Raw genomic sequence first — 14475 nt, 5'->3', positions numbered from 1 at the left:
CTGTAAATTTACTGGGAAGAGACGTGCTGTGCAAGTTAAATATGACTCTCTGGTAAACCCCAGACTGGTATGCATTGTTCCAAATGGTGGTCAGACACAAATGACATTGCAAACCATTGTGGCTACAGTTTACTTGGCAGAGGACAAGCCACCTTACTCCAACAGTCAGGCTGGAGCTGATCTCTGGAAAGAATGGGGGCCATTTATTGAAATGAAATTGCCAGGGGCCAGGAAACATAAATCGGAGCCTTGCTGCACGATGATTTATGATAATGGAGGCGATGGCCAGTTGGAGTGGAGATGGCTCTCTGAAACTGCTCCTCAGAATGTCCTTCTTGTCACATGCTATGTGATAATTGGGAAACAGGGAGCTGCTATGCAGATAGATCAAAACAAATTCACTAAGAAATGGTTCAGAAACCCTTCTGCGGTGCCACACGTGACTCTGCTAGTAGCTGAGGGATTTGAGAGCAAAGACTTAGGGTCTGTGAGGAGGAACGCAGAGCGAGCATGGTGGAGCCTGACAGATAACAATGATTAATCGATCTGAGGATAAAAAATACATAAGAATTTAGTATGGGCGGCAAGGTGGTGCAGTGGTAGTGCTGCTGCCTTGCAGTAAGAAGACCCGGGTTCGCTTCCTGGGTCCTCCCTGCGTGGACTTTTCATGTTCTCCCACTGTCTGATTGGGTTTCCTCCCACAGTCCAAAGATGTGCAGGTTAGTTGGTTTGGCTATTCTAATTTGGCCCTAATGTGTGCTTGGTGTGTGGATATGTGTGTGTGTGTGTGTGTCCTGCGGTGGATTGGCACTATGCCTGGGATTGGTTCCTGCCTTATGCCCTGTGTTGGCTGAGAATTGCTCCAGCAGACCCCCGTGACCCTGTATTTGGATTCAGCGGGTTGGAAAATGGATGGATGGTTGGATGGAATTTAGTACACAGCTAGCATGGAAGGTGTGCCCAAAGTAGTAGAATTGCCAGCATCTCGACAGTTAGAAATGCATGAAACAAAACAAGAACTGCTAAGGCTTGACATGGAGGAGCAGTCCTGACCGAGCTGTGGTCTGCACATGACACGGATGTGGGCCTAGTAGTTGAGCCAGTCCAGTGGAAGTGAAGGTGAAGCCTGGGTGCAAGTCCCTCTTAAAGCTGAGGCAGAGGAAGGAATAGAGAGCACAGTAACAGGGCTTTTACAGGCAGGAGTGTTAAAAGAGACAAAAAGCGTTTGTAACATGAGACTGCTCCATGTCTGGACAGGTGATAAATCAAAGTGGAGGTCAGTAGATGACCTAAGAGCGGTGAACGAGGGAGCACAGGACTGGCCAGCAGAGATCCCTAACCCCCACGCGTCGCTCACAGACATTCCTGAGACTACAAAACGCTCTTCACTCACTGATTTATGCTCAGCGTTTTTTATAATTCCACTGGCTGAGGCCTGCCAGCCGCTGTTTGCTTTTACATATAATAAGAAGTAACAGACTTTTACGAGGATGACACAGGGGTTCAAACACTCCTCACATGTTTTTAATCAGGTTCTTAAAACTGACCCGGAGGACTTGATTCTGGATGGTGCATTGATTCAGTATGTGGATGATTTGCTGCTTTGCTTGTCATCATTGGAACAAAGCCATGCAGATTCAATAAAAGTGCTTGAGAAACTCGCAGAAGGGGGACATAAAGTCTCAAAGGCTAAACTGCAGTACTGTGAACCTGAGGCTGAGTATTTAGGAAGGATCATCACACAAGGCAGTAAAGCAATAGCGCCACCACAACTGGGAGGGATAAGCAAGGCACCTAATCCAACGAACGTGGGACAGATGGTGACGTTCTTGGGGATGACTGGTTTTAGCTCAGACTGGAGTCCAGAGTATGCTTTGAAAACAGCCTCAATGAGAGACATCATGAGAACTGCAGGTTTACACAATTTGAGAAATCATTTGGAATGGACGATTGATGCTAACGTGGCGTTTGACTCTGTTAAGCAGGAGATGCAGTCAGTGCCAGCATTGGCCTCACCTAACTAGGACAGGCCTCTTCTGCTGTATCTTGACAATGCCCACTCAGGCTGTGCTACTGCTGTGCTGATGTAAGAGACATGTAAGGGCAGGAAGTTGCACCCAGTGACATATTACAGCTCTAAGCTGGTCAGTGTGGCACAAGGATACCCACCTTACTTTCAGGGTTTAGCAGCGCTCCAATATGCCAGTGATAAAGCCTCCACTATAACACTGGGTTATCATTTACGCCCATCACAAGATTGTTGAACTAATAAATCAGGGCAGATTTGTTTTGACTCCAGCTAGACTGATATCTGCTTTTCAGTCGCTGACGTATCCTGATGTGTCATCCAAAGGTGTGACACACTAAACATGGCAGAGTTTGTGCCTATGGAAGGTGAGCCTCATGAGCGTATAGCAGAGTCATTAGTTATCACCAGGCTACGTCTGGACTTGGAGTCTGTGCCTCTACAGAACGCTGATCACACGTGTTTTATAGATGGCTCATGTTATAGGGATCAGGTAGGAAACCATGGAGGATTTAGAATTGTATATATGACAAAGAGTGACAATTTAAAGGGTTTGTGTCACAAGGCTGTAAAGAGCCCTGCTCTGCCAAACTAGCTGACCTTAAAGCACAGACTGAAGCTTACAAGCTGGGGATGAATAAAATGGTCTTCACAGACTCAGCCTATGCCCATGGAGTACATCACTCTTTGGGGGGCAGTTTGGAAACAACGAGGGTTTAGGAAAAGCGATGGATCACCTATACAGCATTGAGAGAAGATTCAAGAACTGATCAGGGCTATGATGGTGCCTACTAAGTTGGCGGTGATCAAGTGTCAAGCACACCAGAAAGGCAATGAACTTGTGAGTGAAGGGAATAACATGGCAGATAAGGCAGTCAGAAGAGCTTCTGAAACACCAATTCCTATATTAGCTCCACTTGTGATTATTGAGCTTGACGTCACTGAAAGAGACATAAGTGACATGCAGGAGAGAGCAGGACTGTATGAACAGGAATCAAAGAGGTGCAAAGAAGGACAAGAAAGGATTATGGCACTCTAGCGATGCCCAAATTGTTGCTCCTTCAGTGTTGCTAAATCTTCTAATAACAGAGGCACATGGTGTTGACCATTGATAAGTGGGGGAAATTGTTAAGAGGATTAAAAATCAAGGATGTTGGTCTCCTCATTTGTAAGCTACTGTTGATAAATTTTTGTCAGAATGCATTATTTGTGCCAAACACAATTTGAGAAAGTGAATTACTACTAAATTAGGACACATAGCAACACCAGAGGGCCCATTTAGACACCTGCTGATGGACTGTGTGGATATGCTAAGAACGGTGTGAAAACAGAGATACCTGCTGTAATAAGAGACAAGTTTAGCAGGTGGCTGGAGGTAACCAGATCAAGGAGCAGCTACAGTTGTGAAATGTTTAACTAGGGAGGTCAGACCAGCGATTATCTATCTATCTATCACTGATAGAATGCCAGATAGATAGATAGATAGATAGATAGATAGATAGATAGATAGATAGATAGATAGATAGATAGATAGATAGATAGATGGATATTGTATTAATCCCAAGGGAAATTCATATAATCCAGCAGCAGTATACTGATAAAAAAATATTAAATTAAAGAGTAATAAAAAAAGCATTTTAAAACAGACAATAACTTTGAATAATGTTAGCGTTTACCCAACCGGTTGGAATTAAAGAGTCGCATAGTGTGGGGGAGAAACAATCTCCTCAGTCTGTCACTGAAGCTACTCCTCTGCCTGGAGATGACACTGTTTAGTGGATGCAGTGGATTCTCCATGATTGACAGGAGCTTGCTTAGCACTCGTCACTCTGCCACAGATGTTAAATTGTCCAGCTTCATTCCTACAATAATAAACTCAGACGATGGCTCAGCATTTGTTCAGAAAGCAGAGAAGCAAGACTAGCAGGCATTGGGTGTTAAACAGAGACTTGGCTGTGGGTACCATCAAAAATCATAAGGAATGTTGGAACAAATGGGGCTTTGAAACCAAAGATAAATAAGATTTGTGCTACAGTGAAGATTAATTGGTTAGATGCTCTGCTGCTTCCTTTAATGAGCTATCACATGTAAACTAACAGAGTAACGCATCTAACAGCACATGAAGTGATTACTGGCCATTCGATGTCTAGGCCAGTTTGCAAGAAGGCTTATAAGGGTCCCTCATTAGAACAGATGTAATTAGAAATTAAAAATTACATGAAGCACTTAACTGCTGTCCATCAAACTATCTATTTACTGGAGAAGAACTGAGAGCCTGAGCCAGCTGAGGAACCCACAAGTGTAATCAAGTCTGGGGATTAAGTTTTCCTGAGGGTGTTCTGGAGGAAATGGAATGAGGCAAGACAAGAAGGTCCATATGAAGTTATATGGGCAATCTCCAACTGCAGTCCAAGTGAAGGGAAGCTCAACCTGGTATCATCTGAACTACTGTACTGCAGTCCCAGGGGCCGCTCATGTCAGCCACCATGATACTCCTTCTGAAGATGAGGAAGATGTTGCTGAGGATGTTCCTGACAACAAATGACAAAGATCAGCCCTCGAAGTCTAATCAAGTCCAGGAGGAAGTGCTACAGAATCTGTTGTGGAAAAATCTTTAGAAAAAACTAGCAGAGTCTTCAGAAAGGCAGTCAGAATTTAGACTTTATTGCATAGCACAGAAATAATTGCAGAGCACATAAAGCTATCTCAGTTCATAAAATGAGCCCTGAGTGTACAGTGAGCCCCAAATATATTACAGATCATCTCACAATATGCCCCCCTCTCATGTTAGTTTCCCATCATCTACTTTACACGGTTTCTCATGATGATGACCTCATTCAGCACCTTTTCTCATAACAATCACCTGGTGTGTCAGACCTCCTCATAACAATACCCTTGCCCACACAGACATCCTCATAATAATCTTTACCCAACCCTTCTTCTCATTAGAACCACTTTGGCTCGAAGGACAGATTTGCTACCCGGAGGTGAGCATCACCTAATTTCACCTCCCTTCATTCTCGCGGCCTAATCCTAAACTGTTAAAGATGGATGGCCTTTCAGTTAATGAATTCTTAACAATTCAATTATTAATAATTAAGTTGGGATCAGAAGGACCCATATATGAAAACTGGACTGCTTAATAAATAATTCAATACTTGATTACTTGTTGCACTAGTGTCCTGTAAGGCTAACATAATAGGTGACTGTGCCAGTGAATGGCAGCGCACAGCTTCACTGATGAAGGCCAAGCAGCAGAGACCTTGACATGGAGCTTCATACGTGAAAGAAGGAAAAACACAAGCCTTTAACAATTGATTCTTTAAGCTCACTCATATGTGTTACTATATCTTATTATTATTATTATTACTAAGCTTTATTAAGAAACACTGCCATATAAACTTAAATGCTACTGTAAAACATACAGTATATGTTTGAGCTAATATAAAAGCCCATGAACACCGACAGCAGTGCTCTTAAGTCATGGCACGTCGCAGCCCGGTGGTCTGACAGAAGCCAAGCTACTGCTTACGTCACAACAACAACAACAACAACAACATTTATTTATATAGCACATTTTCATACAAACAGTAGCTCAAAGTGCTTTACATATTAAAGAATAGAAAAATGAAAGACACAATTATAAAACAAAATAAATCAACATTAATTAACATCGAATAAGAGTAAGGTTCAATGGCCAGGGGGGACAGAGAAAAAAAAAAAACTCCAGACGGCTGGAGAAAAAAAATAAATCTGCAGGGGTTCCAGACCAAGAGACCACCCAGCCCCCTCTGGGCATTCTACCTAACATAAATAAATAGTCCTCTTTGAATTTAGGTTTCTAATGTTCTAATGGAAGGACTTGATGATGACGGTCATGTGGACTTCTGGCTTTTGATCCATCAATGTAGGGACATCATGGTGCTTTGATTAGGTGGTGGTGGTGCAGGTTGCCACCACAGAAAACCGGGAAAAGAAACAGAAGAGAGAGTTGGGGTCAGTACAGATTTTAGAGCCACCATGAATAGTTATGATAATTAATTTAATATTCAGAGCATCAGGATTAAACTAAAATGAAGTTATGAGAAAGCCATGTTAAAGTATTATGTTTTCAGCAGTGTTTTGCATCAGGAGTTGGCAGGAGGAGGAGTACAGGAAGCTAATCAAAGACTTTGTTAAATGGTGCGGCTCAAACCACTTACACCTGAACACCAGCAAGACCAAGGAACTGGTGGTGGATTTTAGGAGGCCCAGGCCCCTCATAGACCCTGTGATCATCAGAGGTGACTGTGCAGAGGGTACAGACCTATAAATACCTGGGAGTGCAGCTGGATGACAAACTGGACTGGACTGTCAATACTGATGCTCTGTGTAAGAAAAGTCAGAGCAGACTATACCTTTACTTTCTTAGAAGATTGGTGTCTGCAATAAGATGCTGCAGATGTTCTACCAGATGGTTGTGGCGAGTGCCCTCTTCTACGTGGTGGTGTGCTGGGAAGGCAGCATAAAGAAGAAGGACGTCTCACGCCTGGACAAACTTGTTAAGAAGGCAGGCTCTATTGTAGAAACAGGACAGTTTAACATCTGGAGCAGAGCGACGGGCGCTGAGCAAACTCCCGTCAATCATGAAGAATCCACTGCATCCACTTAACAGTGTCATCTCCAGGCAGAGGAGCAGCTTCAATGACAGACTTTTGTCACCATCCTGCTCCACTGACAGACTGAGGAGATCGTTCCTCCCCCACACTATGCGACTCTTCAATTCCACCCGGGGGAGTAAATGCTAACATTATTCTGTTGTCATTGTCTGCTTTACATGCATTTTTATTACTCTTTACTCAGGAATGATAATGACCCAGCAAGTCCGGGAGAAGGAGCATCGAGTGGACTTCCCACCATTAGCTTCTCAGATTTTCAATGAGACATTTGAGAGCAGCAATGGACAATAAGACTACTCACAAAAGTGAGAACACCCCTTACATTTTTGTAAATATTTTATTACATCTTTTCATGAGACAACACTGAAGATATGACACTTTGATCCAATGTAAAGTGGTCCATGTACAGCTTGTGTAAATTTGCTGTCCCCTCAAAATAACTCAATACACAGCCATTGATGTCTAAACCGCTGGCAACAAAAATGAGTACACCCCTAAGTTACAGATGTTTAAATTGTGCCCAATTAGCCATTTTCCCTCCCCGGTGTCATTTGACTCGTTAGTGTTACAAGGTCTCAGGTGTATTAAATTTGGTGTTATCGCTCTCAAACTCTCTCATACTGGTCACTGGAAGTTCAACATGGCACCTAAAGGCAAAGAACTCTCTGAGGATCTGAAAAAAAGAATTGTCATTCTACATAAAGATGGCCTTGGCTTTAAGAAGATGGCCAACACCCTGAAACTGAGCTGCAGCATGGTAGCCAAAACCATACCGTGGTTTAACAGGACAGGTTCCACTCAGAACAGGCCTCGCCACGGTCGACCAAAGAAGTTGAGTGCACGTGCTCAGCATCATATCCAGAGGTTGTCTTTTGAATGGGTGCTGCCAGCATTGATGCAGAGGTCAGCCTGTCAGTGCTCAGACCATATGCCCACCGCACACTGCATCAAATTGGTGTGCATGGCTATAGTCCCAGAAGGAAGCCTCTTCTAAAGATGATGCACAAGAATGCCCGCAAACAGTTTGCTGAAGACAAGCAGACTAAGGACATGGATTACTGGAACCATGTGCTGTGGTCTGATGAGACCAAGATCAACTTATTGGTTCAGATGGTGTCAAGCGTGTGTGGGGGCAACCAGGTGAGGAGTACAAAGACAAGTGTGTCTTGCCTACAGTCAACCATGGTGGTGGGACTCTCATGGTTTGGGGCTGTATGAGTGCTGCTGGCACTGGGGAGCTACAGTTCATTGAGGGAACCATGAATGCCAACATGTACTGTGACATACTGAAGCAGAGCGTGATCCCCTCCCTTCAGAAACGGAACATGATAACCAACCCCAAACACCCTTCCAAGATGACCACTGCCTTGCTAAAGAAACTGAGGGTAAAGGTGCTGGACTGGTCAAGCATGTCTCCAGACCTAAACCCTATTGAGCATCTGTGGGGCATCCTCAAACAAAGGTGGAGGAGCACAAGGTCTCTAACATCCACCAGCTCCATGATGTCGTCATGGAGGAGTGGAAGAGGATTCCAATGGAAACCTGTAAAGTTCATGTGAACTCCATGCCCAAGAGAGTTAAGGCAGTGCTGAAAAATAATGGTGGCCAGCCACACAAAATATTGACACTTTGGGCACAATCTGGGCATTTTTCACTTAGGGGTGTACTCACTTTTGTTGCCAGTGGTTTAGACGTTAATGGCTGTGTGTTGAGTTATTTTGAGGGGACAGCAAACTTACACTGTTATACAAGCTGTACACAGACTACTGTACATTGTATCAAAGTGGCATATCTTCAGTGTTGTCCCGTGAAAAGATACAAAATATTTACAAAAATGTCACGGGTGGACTTACTTTGGTGAGATACTGTATATACAGTGGTGTGAAAAACTATTTGCCCCCATCCTGATTTCTTATTCTGTTGCATGTTTGTCACACAAAATGTTTCTGATCATCAAACACATTTAACCATTAGTCAAATATAACACAAGTAAACAAAAAATGCAGTTTTTAAATTATGGTTTTTATTATTTAGGGAGAAAAAAAAATCCAAACCTACATGGCCCTGTGTGAAAAAGTAATTGCCCCCTAAACCTAATAACTGGTTGGGCCACCCTTAGCAGCAATAACTGAAATCATGCGTTTGCGATAACTTGCAATGAGTCTTTTACAGCGCTCTGGATGAATTTTGGCCCACTCATCTTTGCAGAATTGTTGTAATTCAGCTTTATTTGAGGGTTTTCTAGCATGAACCGCCTTTTTAAGGTCATGCCATAGCATCTCAATTGGATTCAGGTCAGGACTTTGACTAGGCCACTCCAAAGTCTTCATTTTGTTTTTCTTCAGCCATTCAGAGGTGGATTTGCTGGTGTGTTTTGGGTCATTGTCCATTTGCAGCAGCCAAGATCGCTTCAGTTTGAGTTGACAAACAGATGGCCGGACATTCTACTTCAGGATTTTTTGGTAGACAGTAGAATTCATGGTTCCATCTATCACAGCAAGCCTTCCAGGTCCGGAAGCAGCAAAACAACCCCAGACCATCACACTACCACCACCATACTTTACTGTTGGTATGATGTTCTTTTTCTGAAATGCTGTGTTCCTTTTACGCCAGATTTGCCTTGCAAAAAGTTCAACTTTTGTCTCATCAGTCCACAAGGTATTTTCCCAAAAGTCTTGGCAATCATTGAGATGTTTCTTAGCAAAATTGAGATGAGCCCTAATGTTCTTTTTGCTTAACAGTGGTTTGCGTCTTGGAAATCTGCCATGCAGGCCGTTTTTGCCCAGTCTCTTTCTTATGGTGGAGTCGTGAACACTGACCTTAATTGAGGCGAGTGAGGCCTGCAGTTCTTTAGACGTTGTCCTGGGGTCTTTTGTGACCTCTCGGATTAGGCGTCTCTGCACTCTTGGGGTAATTTTGGCCGGCCGGCCACTCCTGGGAAGGTTCACCACTGTTCCATGTTTTTGCCATTTGTGGATAATGGCTCTCACTGTGGTTTGCTGGAGTCCCAAAGCTTTAGAAATGGCTTTATAACCTTTACCAGACTGATAGATCTCAATTACTTCTGTTCTCATTTGTTCCTGAATTTCTTTGGATCTTGGCATAATGTCTAGCTTTTGAGGTGCTTTTGGTCTACTTCTCTGTGTCAGGCAGCTCCTATTTAAGTGATTTCTTGATTGAAACAGGTGTGGCAGTAATCAGGAAATTGAACTCAGGTGTGATACACCACAGTTAGGTTATTTTTGAACAAGGGGGGCAAATACTTTTTCACACAGGGACATGTAGGTTTGGATTTTTTTTCTCCCTAAATAATAAAAACCATCATTTAAAAACTGCATTTTGTGTTTACTTGTGTTATATTTGACTAATGGTTAAATGTGTTTGATGATCAGAAACATACACCACTGTATGCTTTTTTATTCTCACTATACACATGTACAATGAGATTATAATCAGCTCATTCAGTGCAAACATATATGAAGAACACAAGAAGTAAATAAACAAATATACAAATGGTGCAAAAAGTTACAAAGAAGTTGTAAAAAAGTTGTGCAACGCTATATACAAATGGAAAGAATAAATAACTATTGGACTATTGGGTTATTGCACATAATTTAAATATTGCACAATAATGATGATCATGTGCAGCGAGTAGTGGATGTTGGACCTTGAGATTAATGATATTGTACAGTATACAATACAGATATAGCACAGTTATTATCGATACCATTTAAATATTGGATATTGCACAGTTGATTGATAGAAGGAAGTCCAGGGGTTGGGGGGTTAGACTGCTTAGTTGGTGCAGGTGTGAGTTTAGAATGGCTATGGCTTTTGGGAAAAAACTGTTCTTGAGTGTGTTTGTCCTTGTTGTGATGCACCTGTAGTGCCTCCATGAGGACAACAGGTCAAACAGATCAGAGCCAGGGTGGGAGCTGTCCTTGATTATGCTTTTTGCTGAGGCAGCAGGAAGTTTAAATGTCCATCAGGGAGGGGAGAGGGCAGCCGATGACCTTCTGTGCTGCCTTTACTACTCTCTGAAGCCTCTCCCTGTCTGGCATGGTGCAGCTGCCGTACCATACTGTACGATATGTCAGCAGGCTTTTGATGGACGAGCGGTAGAAGGTCAGTAGCAGGTTGGAGTCCAGGTTGGGCTTTCTGAGGACCCTTGGGAAGTGTAACCGCGGCTGAGCCTTCTTTATGACTGCTGTGATGTTTTCTGTCCAGGAGATGTCAGTGGAGATAAGGACGCCGAGAAACCAGAAGGTATGGACCCTCTCCACACACTTGCCGCTGATGTAAAGGGGGGGGTAAGTCGGTGTTGTGCCTCCTGAAGTCGACAATGATCTCCTTGGTTTTCCTGGTGTTCAGAGCCAGATTGTTCTTCGAACACCAGACTGCCAACTTCAGGACCTCCTCTCTGTAGGCTGCCTCGTCTCCCTTTGAGATGAGTCCGACAACTGTGGTGTCGTCAGCAAACTTGACGATGAGGTTGTTGTTGTGGGCCGGACTGCAGTCGTGGGTGTAGGGACAATACAGGAGGGGGCTCAGCACACAGCCTTGTGGGGTACCGGTGTTCAGTGTGCGAATGGAAGAGTGGTGGGGGCCGAGACTAACAGTCTGGAGCCGGTTGGTAAGAAAGTCTTTTATTCAGATGTGAGAAGGGGGAGGCCAAGGGTGACCAGTTTGGTGATGAGAATGTCAGGAATGATTGTATTAAAAGCTGAGCTGTAATCCACAAACAACATCCGGACGTAGCTCTGCTGCTGCTCCAGATGGCTCAGCACAGAGTGGAGAGCTACGGCGATGGCGTCTTCTGTGGATCTGTTCGCGCGATATGCAAATTGGTAGGGATTGAAGTCTTGGGGGAGATAGTCCTTAATGTGCTGGAGAACCAGCCTCTCGAAGCACTTCATGATTACCGGAGTGAGGGCCACAGGGCGATAATCATTTAGGCTGGTGATGGGAGATTTCTTCGGCAATGGAATGATTGTGGCTGATTTTAGGCAGGACTGAATGACTGCCTGGGCTAGGGAGAGGTTGAAGATTTTGGTGAAAATAAGGGTGAGCTGGTGGGCACATGCTCTGAGCACCTTACCAGGCACTCCATCTGGGCTGGCAGCTTTCTTGGGTTTTACTGCCAGAAGCACATATCTGACATTGTGCCCTTTTACAGTGAATGGAGTAGTGCAGGAACCTGGTGAGAGTGGGAGCAGGGCTGGAGAAGGTGAGTGCTGCTGTTGTGATGATTCAAAGCAAGCAAAGAAGCATATTAGCTCCTCTGCTAGCGGCACACTCAGATCTCCTGTTGTTGCATCATAGCCTCTGTAGTTTGTGATGTTTTGTATTCCCTGGCACACCTCCCGTGTATCGTGGATGGACAGGTGGGACTCTATGCTCCTCTTATGGTCCATCTTGGTTTTTTTAATTCCACTTTTCAGAGCAGCTCGGGCAGCCCTGTACAGAGCTCTGTCACCTGACCTGAAGGTAGCGTCGCGGGCTCTGAGGAGTGTACGGACCTGGCTGGTCATTCAGGGTTTCTGGTTTGGGAAAATCCGAATGTTTTTGTCCATGCACATTTCCGATACAGAACCTGATATAGTCCAGTACCGTTCCTGTGAATGTTTCCAGCTCTTGGTGTTCAAATATGTCCCAGTCTATCTGTTCGAAGCAGTCCCATAGTTTGGAGAGTGCATTTTCAGGCCAGGTTGTAACAGTCTTTATGGTGGGCCTGGCACTGCATCTGGGTTGTAGACTGGGGAGAGCAGGAGAGAAAGATGGTCGGGGAGGGGCATAGCTCTGTACGTGTGTTTGATGTTGGAGTAAACATGGTTCAGAGTGTTCTCCCCTCTAGTAGAACACTTAACATGTTGATAAAATTTCGGGAGTACAGTCTTCAAGTTGGCCTTGTTAAAGTCTCCTGCAATTATGTGAGCACCATCAGGGTGGGCTCTCCGCTTTCGTTAGTGATGTTCAGCAGGAGAGAGAGTGCTGTGTTTACATTGGCATCGGATGGAATGTACACAGCCATGACAATCACTACTGTTAGCTCTCTCGGTATAAAAAAGGCCAGCATCTTACAGACATGTACTCGAGGTCAGGGGAACAGTGTTTGTCTATAATTGTCCTGTTGTTGTACCAGTTCTCATGCATGTGAATACAGAGCCTCCCTCCTCCTCTGATCTTACTGGATTCCTTTGTCCTGTCCCAGCGGAGCAGAGTGCGACCTGCAAGCTGCATGCTAGCATCGGGTATCCCCGGGTCAAGCCAGGTTTCAGTGATAATCAAAACACAGCAGTCATGAACATAGTGATTTCCATTGAGTTGTAATTCCAAGTCATCCGTTTTATGCACAAGGGATCTGGCATTGGTGCGATAAAGGCTCGGTAGAGGTGGCTTGTGTGGTTGTTTGTTTAGCCTTAGCATAACGCCGGATCTGCGGCCCCACTTCGCTTCCTTTTCCTCCTCCATCTGCACCGTCTCCTAGACCTGACAACAATCCATGGAGAGCCCGCTGGTCTCGCTATGTTGTCTGCGATGTTGAGTGTGTGATGAAAAACACTCAAAACAAATGTCTGGCACTGGACACTGATGTCTATAAGGTTCTGACATGCGTAGCGGGTGTTCGCAGAACCGATAGTGCACAACCAAGCAAGAAAAAGTACAAAAACAACAAAAAGAACACTGAAAAGGAGAGCCGTGAGCTGCTGTGACCATGCGCACCGCCATTCTAATATATATATATATACAGTGGTGTGAAAAACTATTTGCCCCCTTCCTGATTTCTTATTCTTTTGCATGTTTGTCACACAAAATGTTTCTGATCATCAAACACATTTAACCATTAGTCAAATATAACACAAGTAAACACAAAATGCAGTTTTTAAATGATGGTTTTTATTATTTAGGGAGAAAAAATCCAAACCTACTTGGCCCTGTGTGAAAAGTAATTGCCCCTTGTTAAAAAATAACCTAACTGTGGTGTATCACACCTGAGTTCAATTTCCGTAGCCACCCCCAGGCCTGATTACTGCCACACCTGTTTCAATCAAGAAATCACTTAAATAGGAGCTGCCTGACACAGAGAAGTAGACCAAAAGCACCTCAAAAGCTAGACATCATGCCAAGATCCAAAGAAATTCAGGAACAAATGAGAACAGAAGTAATTGAGATCTATCAGTCTGGTAAAGGTTATAAAGCCATTTCTAAAGCTTTGGGACTCCAGCGAACCACAGTGAGAGCCATTATCCACAAATGGCAAAAATGGAACAGTGGTGAACCTTCCCAGGAGTGGCGGCCGACCAAAATTACCCCAAGAGAGCAGAGAGCGACTCATCCGAGAGGTCACAAAGACCCCAGGACAACGTCTAAAGAACTGCAGGCCTCACTTGCCTCAATTAAGGTCAGTGTTCACGACTCCACCATAAGAAAGAGACTGGGCAAAAACGGCCTGCATGGCAGATTTCCAAGACGCAAACCACTGTTAAGCAAAAGAACATTAGGGCTCGTCTCAATTTTGCTAAGAAACATTGCCAAGACTTTTGGGAAAATACCTTGTGGACTGATGAGACAAAAGTTGAACTTTTTGCAAGGCAAATCTGGCGTAAAAGGAACACAGCATTTCAGAAAAAGAACATCATACCAACAGTAAAGTATGGTGGTGGTAGTGTGATGGTCTGGGGTTGTTTTGCTGCTTCCGGACCTGGAAGGCTTGCTGTGATAGATGGAACCATGAATTCTACTGTCTACCAAAAAATCCTGAAGTAGAATGTCCGGCCATCTGTTTGTCAA

The 14475-nt window shown here is 44.1% G+C and overlaps 1 protein-coding gene across 1 annotated transcript in view; it reads left to right on the top strand.

Moving 5' to 3' along the window:
• The window catches only part of LOC120534754 (zinc finger protein 436-like), a 115727-nt gene that overhangs the window by 98825 nt on the left and 2427 nt on the right, over positions 1-14475 (top strand). Inside the window, exons 7-8 of the mRNA XM_039762335.1 lie at positions 10912-10950; positions 11861-11911. Coding sequence (XP_039618269.1) covers positions 10912-10950; positions 11861-11911 — 90 coding nt within the window. The remainder of the gene's footprint in view (positions 1-10911; positions 10951-11860; positions 11912-14475) is intronic.

Source organism: Polypterus senegalus, chromosome 8 (genome assembly GCF_016835505.1).
Source record: "Polypterus senegalus isolate Bchr_013 chromosome 8, ASM1683550v1, whole genome shotgun sequence".
Taxonomy (NCBI): Eukaryota; Metazoa; Chordata; class Cladistia; order Polypteriformes; family Polypteridae; genus Polypterus; species Polypterus senegalus.
This window is presented reverse-complemented; position numbering and strand designations above follow the sequence as displayed.